The sequence below is a fragment of the Lissotriton vulgaris genome, chromosome 12 (assembly GCF_964263255.1).
Source record: "Lissotriton vulgaris chromosome 12, aLisVul1.2, whole genome shotgun sequence".
Lineage (NCBI taxonomy): Eukaryota > Metazoa > Chordata > Amphibia > Caudata > Salamandridae > Lissotriton > Lissotriton vulgaris.
The window spans coordinates 739,949,271-739,967,598 of NC_141700.1; the positions used below are offsets into that span (position 1 = coordinate 739,949,271).

The 18,328-nt window shown below is 51.1% G+C and overlaps 1 protein-coding gene across 1 annotated transcript in view; it reads left to right on the forward strand.

The window, feature by feature from the left end:
- The window catches only part of LOC147678478 (extracellular calcium-sensing receptor-like), a 118,358-nt gene that overhangs the window by 25,909 nt on the left and 74,121 nt on the right, over positions 1–18,328 (forward strand). Inside the window, exon 3 of the mRNA XM_086945656.1 lies at positions 17,038–17,865. Within this exon, the coding sequence (XP_086801782.1) occupies positions 17,038–17,865 (828 nt within the window). The remainder of the gene's footprint in view (positions 1–17,037; positions 17,866–18,328) is intronic.

Consider the following 18,328-nt stretch of genomic DNA (forward strand, 5'->3'; position numbering starts at 1 on the left):
AAGCTAATCTTATGTCCAGGCAGTGTTTTCATGTTACATATCAGCAGTCCCTGCAACTGAGTTCAGGGACACAGTGGTCTTAAAAGCAATTTGTTCTAAAGGCAGATTAGACACTCAAACATCCCACTAAGAAATTGGGACTTGTAGTTTAAAAGTTTATTTTAAAAGTCTTGATCTTATGCAAAGGAAATACATGGTAATGACACAGAAAGAGAATAAGATTGCAGTTCATTATCAATAAACTTTATTCGGCTTTAAAAATAAAACCATAAAAGTCATACAAATATCAATATACCGTCATTCAGGTTACCCATTAACAAATATAGTAAGTTCCAGGTAATCTAAACACAGATAAAAATACATATTTGGCAATACAAATATTAATTACAGCTTGCCCTGAGTCTGACAGCGACCCGTAAAATTGCAGTTAAATTTGTTACTAATATTAAGAACAATAATAATATTGCAAGCATGTTTCTAAGTTAAATAGCATCCACAACTGAAATGCCAAACCCATAGCTGATCCCAGCTCCTGCAGCTGGCTCTCTTGATCTAGCTCTCTAATTGCAATGACCTCTGGTGATAATCTCTATGATAAATACTTCTAATAAATGGTTAAAAATCCAGAATTTCTATTGGGATTTGGCCACTGATTTGATCTTATGTTTTCAAAATAAATCACAGTTTGAGACATTGTTATCTTGTTAGTCTAAACTATCACAACCTAAAATACAAAATCTTAATTCCACATATTTGCATTTGAGGACAGAGGCATGTTAGCTGTGGGCACACAAAGAGAACTTTCATGTTGACATGTGCTTTAGTCAAGTAAGATGTCAGCTTACAATGAAGAGTTCCATTGTGAAGTTATAAATGGAAACAAGAAATGTCTGCCTGCGCTTGAGTCATATGTGTTTATCAGTAGTTTGCATGGAGAAGGAATCTCACACTTTCTAATGCAGATACTATAATGATTTAATGCAAAACCAACTTAGAAAATAAATAATTATAGATGGGAGCTATTGTAGTGTTCACAACAATGGCACATCAGGTTCTTGTGACAGGAGAAATGATTTCATACACACTGCTGGCCAAGGCTTAGTAGAACGTTTGGAAGCTATTGGTTTATAGGCCAGGGCTAATCACCATTTGGATTGAATTGGAAAATATATATTGTAGTGGATAGACTTCCCAAGAATGAGGGACTGTATTGCAGAGGGTGGTAGATCACAGCACTGAAGAATCAAATGTTTGTATTGACTCTGCTGTAAGAATGGGCGAGATTGAATACTTGGAAGTTCTGTGAAGGTTGGACCAGCTTTATGAAATCCCTTGCTTCATTGATTTCAGGAGTACCAGGATAACAGCATTTATTCGTGCCTTTCCTTTCTGCCAAAACTGTAAAAATATTTTCCTTAAACAAATTCAGAATCACTTGTTCTTTATTACTTAAATTAAGCTTTATTTTATTAAATTAAGCTAAATTAATCACATCATATTTCTCAATAATGGCTTGTTAGCCAGATTCCTGATGACCAGGTTTCCCCTCAAAGGGTAACTTTGTAGGGCACTGCACCATCCATGTTTCCTTCAGGAAGCTCCTTCCCAGTTTTTCTAAGAGACTTTAACTTTGAGACCCCATGTTAACACCAGGGAAACTGCACGGGATTCACTATGCAGTTGAGAGACAGTTTCTTAGCTTACCAATGCAGACTCTGAACATGCAATGTTGCAGGGGTATCCAAAGACTCCTATAAATCTACGCTAAGAGATCAATCACTACTTGTTAGAAATGGGAGACTCTAGTTGTCAGAGGTACGTACCTTTGTCCAAATACAGACCCTTGCTTCTGGTCAGGGTAAGGCGGAGACACACTTAGGTAACCCCTGCTCACCCACTTGGTGGCTTGGCACAAGCAGACAGGATTATCCCAAAGGCAATGTGTAAAGCATTAACCAACACTCAAAGTAACACAGTGAAAACACCACAAAAGGACACCACACAAGTTAAAAAAAATAAAGTAGCTTTATCTAAACTAAAGAAGACCAAAACAACAAAAATCCAATATACGCAGTTAAAAATAGGACTTTCAAAAGGTTTCAGGAACTTGTACAAGAGAAAACTATGGATGTGTGACTTTTCACCAAAGTACCTGTAGATGCATCGAAGTCCCACAAGCCAAACAGCCACAGAGTCGGGAAACAAAGAGATGTGACACTCCTGAGACCTTGGGGAGGCTCAGTGACAGTTCTGCGACACACAGAGGACTAGCTGTGTTGAATCTGGTCTGTATGGGGAGTGATGCGCTGATTCTACCTGATGGTTTCGGTTCGCAGGTGATGCGTCGGGAAAGTGTGCCGCAGAGGTACGATGCATGGATCTTCAGGATGCATCGGCCATCGATGTGGCGGCATCGAGCAGCGTTGCTTCATCCTCTTCAGCCGCGATCCCTCGATGCGTCGATTCTTGCAGCAGCAACAGGCGCTGCATTGGTTTTCGCGGTGGCACAGTGATGCGTGAAATTCTTCTTGCACCATGGAGATTTGTCGAGAAAACAGCCAGAAGAAGAGCGAAGTGCCGATTTTAGCAGCTGTTAACATTTCTTCTTTCTTCCTGCTCCGAAACAGCAGCAACAACCTCCAGAGGCCCAAAACTGCCAAAGGCACCTCTAGGCAGCTCAGAACTCACAACAGCAGAGTTCAGGGTAGCTTGGAGTGAAGTCTTTTTGTTCCTGAGACTTCAGAACAGGAGGCTAGCACACACAGGCCCTTGGAGATCTTCTTCAAACAGGGGGCACAGCACACAGCAAAGTCCTTCTCCTTTCCTTGGCATAAACAGCAACTGCAGCCCAACCCCAGATACACAGTAAGGGCAGTACTTTTCCTCAGTTTCTCAAGCTCTTCTCCTTGGCAAAGGGTCCTCTTAAATTCCAGGAATGATCTAAAGTCTGGGGTTTTGGGTCTGATACTTATACCCCAAAATGTATTTGTCCTCGTTGTGCTAGGGGCTGTGAGCCCAGTTCAAACCAGTTCTGGGGGGCACTCTGCAAGTGCACAACAACATCCATTGTCAGTGTGAGCCTTGGCTCCAGACACACCACATGGGGGGAGGGAGCCATCATTGTGGACGGTAGGCACAGCACTATTCAGGTCCAGGTGCTACTCTTCTCACCACTCCAATTGCACATGAGGCCTATTCAGCCTAGTGCTGACTCAACCAGACTCCTGGAGCCACTGTACCTCCCTAGCCCCTGTCATTCCAAAGTCAGACAGTCAATTTACAAACAGGCAGAGGCACACAGGATGATTGAACAACAAAATAGCCACTTTCTAAAAGTGGTATTTTCAAACACACAATTTAAAAAAACATCTTTACTAAATGATGTATTATTAAATCCCGAGTTCAGGGATATCAAACTCCATTTTTACATCGTATCCTTATGGGAAGATATGCTTGTAAAATGTTACCAATCATTCCCCATTCTGTCCTATAGGGCAAGATAGCCTTTCAATAGTGTAGCACTAAAGTGGCAATATTTTCACTATCAGGACATGTTACACACTCCAGTACATGTCCCACCTTTCACATAAACTGCACCCTGCCCAGGGGGATACCTTGAGCCTACCATAGGGTTGTCCTATGTGTAAGAAAAGGGAATGGTAGGGCCTGGCAAGTGGGTGCACTTGCCAAGTCGACATGCCAGTTAACAAACTGCGCACAGGCACCACAGTGGCATGCCTAGGACCTCTTTTCAGAGCTACTCATGTGGGTGGCACTATCAGTGCTGCAAGCCAACTAGTAGCATTCGATTTACCAGCCCTGGTACACTCAGTGCACTTTACTAGGGACCTACTGGTAAAACAAATATGCCAATCAGGGAGAACTAATCACAATATCAATTTACAAAGGGAGCACTTGCACCTTGACACTGATCAGAAGTGACAAAGTGCTCAAAGCATCTAAGCCACCAAAAACAAAATCCAGCAAGCCATCAAAAACACAGGAGGTAAAAGCAAAAATTCAGGGAAAACCACACCAAGGATGCCAGGTTGAACACTACTAATAACCACTGATGCCATAGAACCTTATCTCTCCTTTGTGACAAACACGCAACTAATATTTTTTAGGCTCCCTTTCGGGTAAATATTGTTACTCATTTGGTCCCTTTCTCAAATGGTGGATTATAGAATGCACAGCACCCATGTTACACATGTGATGATCACTCTGTCCAATTCATGCTTAATTTTATTTTTATTTTATAAATTTCGTAAGATACTTTGGAAGTGGTATTTGATACCGATACTTAGCACCATAAACTGACAATGCTTTCTGCAGCCATTTGTTTAGAAATAATTCATTTTGCAAACTGATGTGTTTTAGGTTTAAAGTATTTTATTGAAGCAGGGTAAGGAAGGAAACAACAAAGTACATGAAAAAGAAAAACCACAGGTGCCCCCATAATCAGTGCGTACGGTACATTAGATACAGCAGAGCAAGTCTTTCGCCACAGTGGGCACCATCATGCTTGGAAACACAGCTTGCGCACCTGTGGGTGAAGACAAAAAAAGGGGGGGAGGGGAGGAAAGGGAAAAAGGGAAAAAGAAAAAAGGGTGGGGAAAACAATCCTGCCCCATGTCCCACCCAGCCAACTACCCCCCAACTCCCACACCCCGTCCCCACCCCCTGTACTGTGCCGTCAACCACTCGCTCTCCCATCTTAGCAACCTATCGCGTGCCCCCGCTACCAGATGCCGTCCTAGACCACTCAAACAGGCGGGGCCGGCGGGGGTGTCAGCCGCAACAGTCTGAGATACCTAATACAATAATGTTGGTGGTAGCGTTTCTCAGTGAGAGAAAGCGTCCGCACCTTCTGTCAAAGACTATTTCCTCTGGGCAAGTCGTGTGTACAGTGTCAAGGGAAGAGGTGCACTAAGAACCTGGTAAGACACCCACCACCCGGGGTGTTACACAGAGCAACTTAATGCTCGTATCAATAATAACAGGGAAGACCAAGTTACACTAAGCACCCTCTTTACAGTTCAAAGTCAAGAAACAGACATTCTTTTTTGTTTCCAAATGCGAAAATAAAGTTATGGTTCTTTTTCACCAATTTCAACAGTCAGTCCATTGGTAGTAAGGCTTCAAAGCATGGATCCAAAACCGTGTGTAATACTTTCAAAGTCTTTATTTTGAACACATTAAAACGTTTTTTTCCAGCTTGGCTCTGAGATACCTAGGGCAGGTGATTTTTTTGAATTCAGAGCACAACAGATTATGGAAAGGCGCCCACAGCTCCTCAAAAGCATCTACGTCCCCTGCCACCACTAAGGACAACTTCTCCATGCCAAGGACATGCCACAATCTGTGCAGCCAACCGACAACAGTGGGGAGCGTGGTGGATCGCCAGTGTATGAGTATGTTTTGTACAGCTGACCCCAAAGCTATCGCTATCTGTCTACCCCTTTTAGATCTGAGAGGGTACATCAATCTATTCGGCAATCCCAATAAGACGTAGGCAGGGAATCGGGGCAGCTCTATCCCAAAACATTTGTCAACCTCATTGAGGACCTCCTCCCAGTAAGAAGCCAGAAGGGGGCAGTCCCATAAGATATGAGTAAGCGTGCCATTCTGACCACAGTGACGCCAGCACGTCCCCGGTATTGATCTATCCATCTCATGTAGTTTCTCAGGAGTGCGGTACCAATAGGTGGAAATTTTGGTAAAGGTCTCCGTGAGCCCTGTGTGATAGGCAGAGTGGCGCGCCCGGTAGGAGATGTGGTCCCATTCAGTATGACTCAGCACTCGACCAAGCTCCCGCTCCCAGCGCTCCCTACCCGGGTTGTGGATATGAAAGGGGGGGCTGCAGCATTTTATACAAATCGGAGATAAGCTTAGCGTCCGACGTGCGAGTGACTAGCCAGCGCTCGTACCCCGTGATCTCCTGGTCCGCCGTCGCCCGCACTTGAGGCTGTAGCGCCCAGTGGCGCGCCTGCATGTACCGCATACGCTCCGTCTCGGGGAGGCCATAATCCCGACGTAAGTCCTGGAAGGGGACGACACCCTCCGGGCCATATAGATGAAACAGGGTGCAGCAACGGGCCGTTCGCCAATGATCGTAGGCGCCAGGCTCCATACCCGGGCCAAAGTCCGGATTGCCAATCAGCGGCGTGAAGGGTGAGGGAAAGGTAGTGAGTTCATGCCTAGTAGCCACCGAGTCCCACACCCGAAGCGGGACCCGCGTCACAAAGGAGGCGTAAAGGTTAGGGGGCCGATGGGCCCGTCTCAGGAAAGGCACCTCCTGTAGCGTTCTGCCTGCTACCGCCTGGTCCTGAAACAGCCAGTGTTTATCCGACTCCCACCGGCTCCACTCCACCAAATAGCGCAATTGGGCGGCCTGGAAATATTTCTGCAAGTCTGGAATCCCTAGTCCTCCAGATTCAGGCGCCAGCGTAGCTATGGTCCGTTTGATCCGAGGCCTACGGCCCTGCCACACAAAACGTGCGATGGCTGATTGAGTCTCTGCGAGCCATCCTTTGGGGGGCTGCAGCGGGAGCGCCCTAAACAGGTACAGCACCTGAGGTAGAAGGGTCATCTTCACTGCGGCCACCCTGCCCAGCAGCGATAATGTGCCCTTATCCCACCGGGCCAATTCCTCTATGATTTTCGTACTCAAAGCCGTGTAATTGGCCGTGACCATCGCGGGGAGTGAGGGTGCCAAGAGGATCCCCAGATACGGAATCCGGTCCCCCGACCAGCTCAAAGGAAAAAGCCTCTGCAGGTCAGCTCTGGTGGCGCTATTCAGCGAAATATCGAGGGCAGCAGACTTCCCGAGGTTCACTTTGAAGCCCGCCACCGCGGCAAAGAGGTCCAATTCCGCGATACATGCAGACAGGGACCTCCGCGGGTCATCGAGCGTCAAAATCACATCATCCGCGTAGAGGCTGAGCGCATGGCGAAACTCTCCCATCCTGACCCCCATGATATCGGGGTTCTGTCGGACCCTTTGAGCAAACGGCTCCATATAAAGAGTGAAGAGCAGAGGGGACAGCGGGCATCCCTGTCGTGTACCACGTTCTATTGGAAAGGGTCGGGAGCTGCCCCCATTCACCCGGACCACCGCGGACGGAAACCGGTAGCAGTTGAAAATCAGGTGCCGGAACTTCTCGCCGACTCCAAACTTGCCCAGGACCTTCTCTAGATAGGGCCAGTGCACCCTGTTGAACGCCTTTTCAGCGTCTATGGAGAGGAGCATGCGTTCCCCGGGAATCCTGGAGGCCTTCTCAAGAATATGAGTCACCCTCTTCGTGTTGTCCACTGTCTGCCTGCCTGGCACGAAGCCGGCCTGATCCGAGTCGACCATGCCCGGGAGATGAAGTGCCAGACGTGCTGCCAGTATGCTAGTGAAAACCTTCAGGTCCGTGTTCAGTAGCGAAATAGGGCGGTATGACCCGCAAGCAGTCCGGTCCTTGCCCGGTTTCGGGATCACGGAGACCGTGGCCTGGAGAAATTCAGGGGGGATGGCACCCGGCTCCGAAAATGTATTGAAAAGGCGCGTCAGCAGAGGCGCAAGTTCCTGACAGAAGGTCTTATAGAAAAGAGGGATAAAGCCATCCGGTCCCGGGGCCTTACCCGTCTTAAGCCGGGAGATCGCCGTAACCACCTCCTCGATCCGAATCTCCCGTTCCAGACACTGGGCCTGTTCCGGTGTTAACGATGGGAGCGACACAGATTCCAGATAGTCCGACCTCCGCCCGGGCGGAGGGGGACTCGCCAGTGTAGAGGTCAGCGTAGAAGTTACGGAAAACGTCTGCAATTCGCCCGTCCTCCGTGACTGACCTTCCGGCAGGAGTAACCAGCTCTTTCACTGGGTGCTGCTGATGTTGCACCCTAAGCTTGTGCGCCAAGAGCCGGCCGCCCCTGTCTCCACCGGTGTAATACTTGTGCTTCAGGCGAAGCATCGCGTACTCCGCCCGGTCAGTGTCAAGAGCAGACAAGAGTTTCCTGGCGGCCTTCAGTTGCCTCCAGACTCTGGGGGCGCCAGTTCTATGATGTACCTGTTCCAGCTCCCGCACCCGCTGAGTAAGCTCGTCCCTCTTGAGCTGGCGATCCTTGTTCTCCGCCGAGGAGATAGCGATAAATTCGCCCCGGAGCACAGCCTTCAGGGCAGCCCATTGCGTCGCGCGGGAGGTGTCGTCGTTGTCGTTTACCCGCTGGAAGTCCGTTATGGCCGCGCGAATCTGTTGCACCGTCGAGCGCCTGTGCAGCAGCGTGTCCCGGAGACGCCAGACCCCTCTCGGACGAGCCACCGGGGGTAGACTGAAGGTGCCCTCACCGGCGCATGGTCGGAAAGAGAGAGGACCCCTATGTCGGCATTCGAGGCTAGTGCGAACATCGGGCCCGTCACTAGAAGATGATTCAGTCTCGCGTAGGACTTGTGTGCATGAGAGAAATAGGAATACGCGCGGGTCGCGGGGTGGAGGCGGCGCCACATGTCGTGCATATCGAGCTCCTCCAGCCGGGTACGAACCGAGCCCGAAAGCTCTCCCAACTGGTGGCGCCGTTGCACTGACCTGTCCAGAGTCGCATCAAAGACCAAATTCAAATCCCCCCCTAGCACAATGTGCCTATCAGAGGTGGACGCCCCGTCTTCCAATGCCCTAAGCAAAAATTGGTCTTGATGGTCATTGGGGCCGTATATAGAGCCTACAGTTATCACCAAGCCCCCCACCTTGATCCTATATGCCAAAAGTCTCCCTTTCTGTTCCGCTACCTTCTGCAAAACCTCCCCTCTGAACCCCCTAGAGAACAAGAGCGCTACGCCTGCCGTTTTAGAAGCACTGGAGGAAAAGAGCTGCGTGGGAAACTTGGGAGTGCGCATTCTGGGACAATCCTTGGCCAGCAGATGGGTCAATCAATCAATCAATCAATCAATCAGTGACACTTATAAAGCGCGCTACATACCCGTGGGGTCTCAAGGCGCTGGGGGGGGGGGGAGCCGCTACTGCTCGAACAGCCAGGTCTTCAGCTTCTTCCTGAAGGAGAGGTGGTCTTGGGTCAGGCGCAGGTCGGTCGGGAGGGAGTTCCAGGTCTTGGCGGCCAGGTGGGAGAAGGACCTTCCTCCTGTAGTCGCTCTTCGGATGCGGGGGACGGCGGCGAGGGCGTGGTTGGCTGATCGGAGGTGGCGTTTGGGAGCGTAGAAGTTGACTCGGCTGTTGAGGTAGCTCGGGCCTTGGTCGTGTAGGGCTTTGTGTGCGTGGGTGAGGAGGCGGAAGGTGATTCTTTTGTTGACGGGGAGCCAGTGAAGGTCTCGCAGATGTCCGGAGATGTGGCTGGTTCGTGGGATGTCGAGGATGAGTCTGGCTGAGGCGTTCTGGATCCGCTGGAGTCTCTTCTGGAGCTTGGCGGTGGTCCCGGCGTAGAGGGCGTTGCCGTAGTCCAGTCGGCTGGTGACGGGGGCCTGGGTGACGGTCTTCCTGGTCTCGGTGGGGATCCACCAGAAGATCTTCCGTAGCATGCGTAGGATGTTGAAGCATGCCGAGGAGACGTTGTTGACTTGCCTGGTCATGGAGAGGGAGGAGTCCAGGATGAAGCCCAGGTTGCGTGCATGGTCTGTCGGTTTGGGTGCGGTGCCCAGGGCGGGAGGCCACCAGGAGTCGTCCCAGGCGGAGGGAGAGGGGCCCAGGATGAGGACCTCCGTCTTGTCCGAGTTCAGTTTCAGGCGGCTGGTCGTCATCCACTCGGCTACCTCTTTCATCCCTTCGTGCAGGTTGGCTCTGGCGGCGGCGGGGTCGTTGGTCAGGGAGAGGATCAGCTGGGTGTCGTCGGCGTAGGAGATTATGCTGAGGTTGTGTTTGCGTACGATGGCCGCGAGGGGGCTCATGTAGACGTTGAAGAGGGTGGGGCTCAGAGATGATCCTTGGGGGACGCCGCAGATGACTTCGGTGGCCTCTGACTTGTACGGTGGTAGGCGGACTCTCTGTGTTCTCCCGTCGAGGAAGGAGGTGATCCACTCCAGCGCCTTGTCCTGGATTCCGACGTTGCTGAGGCGCTGCACTAGGGTGCGGTGGCAGACCGTGTCGAATGCCGCGGAGAGGTCTAGGAGGATGAGGGCCGCTGTTTCTCCATTGTCCATCAGGGCTCGGATGTCGTCGGTGGCGGCGATGAGGGCGGTCTCGGTGCTGTGGTTGGCTCGGAAGCCGGACTGTGAGGGGTCGAGGGATCCGTTCGTCTCGAGGAAAGCGGCCATCTGCTTGTTGACGGTCTTCTCGATGACTTTGGCTGGAAACGGGAGGAGCGAGATGGGGCGGTAGTTCTTGAGGTCGGTGGGGTCCGCTGTTGGTTTCTTGAGTAGGGCGCTGAGTTCGGCGTGTTTCCAGCTCTCGGGGAAGATGGTGGTGTCGAGGGATGTGTTGATGATGTCTCGCAGGTGGGGTGCGATGACAGCGTCGGCTTTGTTGAAGACGTGGTGAGGGCAGGGGTCGGTCGGTGATCCGGAGTGGATGGAGTTCATCGTGCGGATGGTGTCTTCGGTGCTGATCGGGGTCCAGGCGTGGAGGGTGGTGGTGGGGGGTGGTTGTTCGGTTATGGTGTGCGTTGGTTGGTTGTTGAAGCTGTTGTGTATGTCCGCGATCTTGTTGTGGAAGTATGAAGCCAGGGAGTTGCAGAGGTCTTGCGATGGGGTGATGTCGTTGTTTCCTGCGCTGGGGTTGGAAAGCTCTTTGACGATGTTGAAGAGTTCCTTGCAGTTGTGTGCGTTGTTGTCCAACCGGTCCTTGAATGCTGTTTTCTTGGCGGCGCGGATCAGCTGGTGGTGTTTCCGGGTGGCAAGTTTGAAGGAGGTCCTGTTGTCCGGTGTCGGTTCCCTTCTCCAGACTTTCTCGAGGGCTCGGCAGTTCTTCTTGGAGCTCTTGAGTTCGTCGGTGAACCATGGGGCTTTCTTGCTGCCGGGTCTGCTGGGCGGGGTCCTCAGTGGGGCGAGTTCGTCCGCGCAGTTGCTGATCCACTTCGTGAGGTTGTCGGCGGCCTGGCTGGGGTTCGCTGAGCTGGCAGGAGGGTGCTGGCTCAGGGAGGTGGCGAGCTGGTCTGCTGTGATCTTGTTCCAGCTTCTGCGGGCGGTCTGTTGCTGGTGGTGGTGGGTCGTTGTTTTCTTGAAGGTGAAGTGGACGCAGCTGTGGTCCGTCCATTGAAGCTCTGTGGTGTGGCTGAAGTTGATGTCCTTGCTGGATGAGAAGACAGCGTCGAGTGTGTGTCCGGCGAGGTGGGTGGGGGTGGACACCAGTTGCTTGAGTCCCAGGTTGGTGAGGTTGTCGAGCAGGGTGCTGGTGTTGCGGTCGTTGTTGTTCTCCAGATGGAAGTTGAGGTCTCCCAGGAGGATGTAGTCAGCGGAGGGGAGGGCATGTGGGCTGACGAAGTCGGCGATGTCCTCGCTGAATTGTGTGCGTGGTCCAGGGGGTCGGTAGATCAGGGTGCCTCTGAGGGTGGTGTTCGGGTTGGTGTGGATCTGGAAATGCAGGTGTTCGGCGGTGGTCAGGGAGTTGTCGGTGCTGGTCGTGAGACGGATGGTGCTCCTGTGGATGATGGCGATGCCTCCTCCCATCTGGTTGGCGTTTCGGTCCCTCCGGACGATCTTGTAGCCCTCTGGGATGGCGATGGCGATGTCGGGAGCTGAAGAGGCGTTCATCCAGGTCTCCGTGAGGAAGGCAACGTCTGGAGCTGTGGTGTCGAGGAGGTTCCAGAGTTCGATGGCATGTCTGTGGATGGAGCGGGTGTTGAGCAGGATGCACTTGAGGTGGGTACTGCTGGTGTTCGGCTTGGTGGGTGCTGGTGCGAGGCAGGTCCGGATGCAGGTGAACTTGCAGGCGTGGCAGCTGAAGGGTCCGTGGGTACGTCGTGGAGAGGCTTGATGGCATTCTGGGAGTCGGCCGGTGTTGAGAGCGGTGAGGGTGGCGGCGGAGTACGTCAGGCGGGTCGGTCGGGGTCTTCGGGGGCCAGGGGTCCTGGCGCTGGTCGCGATCCGGTCGCGGACGGGCGTAGACGGGCTTACCTTTGGCGCGCCTTCGGCGCACAATCGGCGCGCCCGCTGCGCGTGACCGCTGCGCGTCCGCACGGTCGCCATTTAAGGCGAAGTGCGCGGGTGGGCGGAGCAGCTGGGAGGCGGGAGCGGGGAGGGAACAGAAGAGAAAAAGGGGCGGGGCCAATGTCGGTGGCGGGAAGCGAGAGCGGAGGGCGGCGAGGTAGGCGGCCAATCAGGAAGGAAACTGGACACGGCACAGGGGATACAAAGAAATTAACAGGCACAAATTTAGGGCAAAACAAATAAAAACGGCAAAATACGCGAGCAGACGGCAGAAACAGACAAGCACAAATTTAGGGCAAAACAAATAAAAACAGCAAAATACGCGAGCAGACGGCAGAAACAGACAAGCACAAATTTAGGGCAAAACGAGGAAAAACAGCAAAATACGCGAGCAGACGGCAGAAACAGACAAGCACAAATTACGGGCAAAACAAGGAAAAACAGCAAAATACGCGAGCAGACGGCAGAAACAGACAAGCACAGATTACGGGCAAAACGAGGAAAAACAGCAAAATACGCGAGCAGACGGCAGAAACAGACAAGCACAAATTACGGGCAAAACAAGGAAAAACAGCAAAATACGCGAGCAGACGGCAGAAACAGACAAGCACAGATTACGGGCAAAACAAGGAAAAACAGCAAAATACGCGAGCAGACGGCAGAAACAGACAAGCACAAATTTAGGGCAAAACAACTGGGAAACCAGAGGGGAGCGACCACGGCGTCAGCGAGGCCGGCGGCGAGGCAGAAGGCAGGCAGAGGGGAACACACGCAGCAGCTGGTGGCCGTGCGGCGCGGGGGTGTCCCACAAGGGTCTCCTGCAGTAGGCAGATGTCGGCCTGAGAGTTCTCCAACAGAGACAGGACGGCCCGCCTTTTAACCGGGTTATTCAGCCCCTTCACATTCAGAGTAACAACTTTAAGAGCCATCAAGGAGGGGAACCCCAGAAATGCACATGAAGGCGGGCAAGGCCCAGCGGGCGAAACACAGAGGCCACAACAAGAAACCTCAGCACACAGCGAGAGCAAACACCCCTACGGCACAGTACAGTCCCCGAACCCCAAAACCCCCCAACTGAGTGGATCCCCCCTGTCCCCCGAAACTTCACACCCCCAGCTCCACTCTGCCCCAAACTCCCATCCCCCCAACAAACCCCCCAACTCGAAACATTCCCCTGCAACTCCCCTTCCCACCCCCCGCTTCTCAAGCCATTCAAAAAAGTCATTGTCCCAGTCTGGTCCTTATCGGACAAGGCCGTGGAAAGTCGATTAAGTGGACGTCCAGCCACCACCACCAGCACCCCCGCCCCCCCCCTACCCCCGGAACCCTCGCACCTGCAATGATGAAAAGCTAATGTAGACTCCCCCCGGAGTACGTTCAGGCCGTCAAGGCCACATCACTGTTCGCTGTTGCTCTGGAGGCCTCCTGGATAGCGCTCGACATGTCCGCCCGAATCGTGGGCGAGTCAGGTCGTTCCGGTGGAGGGGAGCGCCTCTCCCCGATCTGCTGCCAACCATCTCGAGTGCTTCGCCTGCGGCGCGGCGCCGGGGTGTCTGCATCCGAGGCCGTGATTCCCAGTACGGCGCAGACATCCTGGAGGGACCGGAGCTGGTGCAGTGTCCCGTTCCACCGGAAGATCAAACGGAAGGGGTGCCCCCAAGAGTACTGCGTTTCATGCTCCCGAAGGAAGTCCGTGGCAATTTTGAAAGATTTCCTCTTCTGCAGCGTGACCGTGGATAAATCTTGATAGAAGGCCACCGAGTGATCTCTAAAGCGGAAAGGCTGCTGCCTCCATGCCTCGCGGAGAATCCGCTCCTTCAGGGGGAAGTCCGGCAGAAAGGCCAAAATGTCCGGGGGGGGGCGCCGAGGCTCTGCGAGGGCGGCCCACCCTGTGCGCCCTGTCGATACGGACTTGAAAGTCCTCCGACTCCCCCAAAATTGCGCGGAAGAAGGCCTCCAGGTAGGCAGTCACTTCGTCACCCTCCTCGTTGGACGGGACGCCCCGGACCCTGATATTGTTCCGCCTGGACCGGTTTTCGAGGTCTTCGGCGTGGGCCTGCAGCTCAATCTGTTGCTCCCGCAGCCGCAGGACCTCCTGCTGCAGGTGGGTGATCTCTTCATCTCTGGAATGACCAGCCTCCTCCACAGTATTAACTCGCTCCCCCAGGGAGTCCACTTCTCTCCGGACTTCCCGGACCTCTCCGGCCACCTCTTGCTTCAAAGTCTGAAAATCCTCCCTCAAGGAGCTAAACAGCGATTCCAGGAACGATCGAGTCACTGGGGGCTCTCCGCCGTCAGCGCCTCTGGAATGGGCCGGGGAGCTCGGGGCGGCCTGGCTCCCCCCGCTTCGCAGGGCACCACGTCCCAACATGTCCGGCAAAGTTCGGTCGCCCCTCCTCTGACCCCTGGCATTCGACATCTTGGCGAGCGGGAGTCACCGATGGCCGCAGCTTGGTAAAGAGGCGCCTAAGGTCAAGGCAGCTGAGCCGGTCGAGCACTCCGTCGTCGGTCAGGAAGCACTGCAGCGCTGAGGCCCGGATCAAGGCTGGGCGACCGGTCCGAGGTCTCCAAAATGGCCGCCCATTACAGTCAATGGGGCCAACGCCCAGGGAACGAGGCCTACCTCCGTCACGGGTCCAAATGCAATGCACACAGTCGAAGGGCAGGCCTGCAGGGTGAGTGACAACTGGGGCCGGCTCGCCTGGGCGTGCAAGTACTCCGGAGGCGCAACTCTACTCCGCCACGGCCAGGGGTGGGCCGGAGCAACCACGTGGAGCAGGCGTTCTCGAGCCCCGGTCTTGCGTAGTAGTCGTAGGCCAGCTACGCCTCCGTCGCCGTTCTCCGCTCGGCTCCGCTCCGCCGGCAAAGGCCGCCTCAGCACCCACTCGATCGCCGCAGCGCAGGGTCTCCGACAGGCCACTCGCAGTCGCCGGATCACGCCGCCGGGACCCCAAGCCTGAAGGTCTCGCGGCTCTCGGGCTTCCCACAAGTCGCTCAGCGGGCGCCGTTTCAGGCGGTGTCCGGCCGGAATCACCACCGCGGCGGGACACCTGGGACTCGCCGACTGCTCCACACCACCGCGGGGATCACCAGGTGTGGTTACCGCTCGATCCGGGGGGGATCAGCGGATATAAGCGGTGCAGGGTTTCCAGGGGCTCGGGAGCTCTCGGCGAGTGCGTCCTCTCAGCCCGCCATCTTGGCCACGCCCCCCAACTGATGTGTTTTAGAACATGAACTGCTTTACTAATTTGAATTTATTATGTTTTTGACTTTTAGTAAATTATGTATTAATATGATCTGTATATGGTTTGGGATTTTATTAGGCTGAATAAAGATTTTGCTGATGCTCAGACTCAAAGGAAATAGCAGAAAGCTCAGATTGCAGCTTCTTAGCCTACCAATGTGAACTCACACAATGCCATCATATCCCTACATTGGCCTTTTCAACCCACTTTTGACTGTCCCACCCTTGACAAATTCACAAAGAAGCAGATACATTTCTATCCAGATACCAAATCTTCAGAACTTGATCTCTGTACATATAAGAATATTTAATAATCACCATGATGGTAGAGATCACTGAAACCTGTCTGGCCCCAATCATACAATCAAAGAGGCAGATTACATTCTAAATAAGTTGGAATATAGATATGCATGAATGTGTTTGTTCTCAAACCCTCCATAATAATTCATAATTATGTTCATTGAAGTGCACTGCACCAAGGAGAGAATAGTTCTTGGCAACTATCAAACATGACAACTCTGTCCCGTCAGGGATTGTGGAAACAGTACACTACTTCTCGTTCAGTCACTTGTGCTCACTTTGTCTTAGGGAAATACATAGAATAGATGGTTCAGATGTTTTTCAGCAAGCATGTATTGAACCAGCGTCATTCTAATGTAAAATAGGTGTGCTGAAACAACGATAAGACAGAAACAGATATAAATGATTGTATGCACCAACAGAGTAAATGGATGGTAGATTCCTACCATTGTGCTGAAACACTGAATACAGGCAGGTATATAAATACATGATATTAATAATGCGTAAGATGAAACCCTAACTAGATGTTCCTACGTGTACCTAGCATGTATTTAGGTGTGGAGCCAAGAATCCCCCTAGGATAAAGCCAACCCTATTACCTAGATTGAGAGACTGTGGGACCCTATCTTGGTTTCGAGATGGACACACTACAAGGGATGTCAGACCACTCCGTGCTGGAGTGTCTGCATGCAAAAACCTCAGAGAATCATGACAGTGTGTTAGCATGGACTTTTATTCTCTCCTGCCTCAGCAGAGGTATGATGTTTATATACCCAAAGCTGTATCCCCAGGGGATATACCTTGCTGTGTCATGTCGGACTGGGATGATGGAAGGTATGACCCTTATACATAGTTATTATGCAGGAGATGGTAGTCCTACTGTGATTCAAAGAATCCTCATGCATAATGGGTGATACTAGTTTTTCAGAGCAAACCTCATGTCATTTAGGCATTACCATAACTAGGTAAAAGGTCAGTACTAAGAACAGTTATGTAGTGTAATGGAAGAGGAACTATATGTGAAAGGTCTGGTTGCTACCTGAGCCTAAATCGGGCACCTGTATGAAACGTAACAAAGCACCACACAGATGCTCCAATACAATACACGATGAATAGACCAGTGACTATCATTATCAACCAAAAATGTTTAAAGAGAAGATCAACTTTGACTGGGGTCCTAGACAACACTTCTAAAATCACTTTAATCAACTGTACATTACCAATTGTTGTTACCAGTACTGTGTAATAAATGTAAAAGTGAGTTACCAATAGTCATTTCACAAACAATCATTATTTTATAGTCATAGATGATAGACTTCGAAAATATTGATTGATAGATACAGTGGAAATAGAGGATAATTTCCAAAGATCAAGACTTGCTGTTAAGCTTCAACAAAATGATTTTTGCCTTATGCAGATCAGCCATTCCTCATCAAGTCCTTCCTTGAGTGACCATAACCAGTTCCCCTCTTTTTTCCGGACTATTCCAAGTGATGATTTCCAATCCCATGGACTGGCACAGTTACTGGTGCACTTCGGCTGGACTTGGGTAGGCCTTTTAATTGAAGACAACGACTATGGGCAACAAGGAGTTCAGAAATTAAGGCAAGAGCTTGCTAAAACTGAGGTTTGCATCGCCTTCTCAGAAAACATTGTGTTAAACCAAGCAGACAGAAATGCCCTGCACATTATACAGGTTATCAAGAGCTCGACTGCTGATGCTGTTGTCATCTTCTGCAGTGACGCTGGGTTGATTCCATTGATAGATGAGATGGTGGCACACAATGTGACTGGGAAGACGTGGATAGCCAGTGAAGCTTGGTCTACCTCTGCCCCTCTTTTGATGGCTAAATACAGAAGATTGCTTTCTGGTACCATAGGGTTTGCAATTCGTAGTGGACCTATGCCAGGATTTGAACAGCATCTCACCAGTATTCATCCCTCAAGATCAACAACAAATGGATTTATCGGAAAGTTTTGGGAAGAAGTGTTTGGATGCAAGTGGCCTGACCATCAACCTCACAATTCCTCTTTGGGTAACAGTTCCATACTGTGCACTGGAGAGGAGAATCTGGAGGGACTTCATAATGACTACACCCTTGTATCCAATTCAAGAGTTGCTTACAATGTATATAATGCTGTTTATGCAACTGCATGGGCGCTACAGAATCTGCTATTCTGCAACAGTGAATCTGCATTGATGGATAAAAACTGTGGTGACAATACAGACTTCCAGCCATGGCAGGTACACTGAACTTGTTCTTTTGAAAAAAAAGCATATTGTATATAGAATGAGCATTCCAAAGGTAATGATTAACAGTCACAATCACCTGAACATCTATTTATGCAACTATAAAAATTGGTACAGATCATGATATGCCTTGTAAAGTCAAACATATATAATAGACTATAAGTAGTATATATAAAACCAGGTTTACATTTATTTGATGAGTTTCATTAAGCATATTAAAAGTTCTCTGAATGCACATTGACCCACTGTCTAGTGTTGGTGCATTTACTATTCTGGCATTGTACATCAAAGAAAGAGAGCAATCCGTACTTATGCAATTATATTATGAGAAGGGATTATAATTAAACCTAGACAAAACCAACAAGCAAATACTGCTTATGTGGCTCCCAGATTTTAACAATACTTGAAATGATCTCATATTAAGTAGGTATAACGAGGTTTGGAGGTTAGGTTAGCA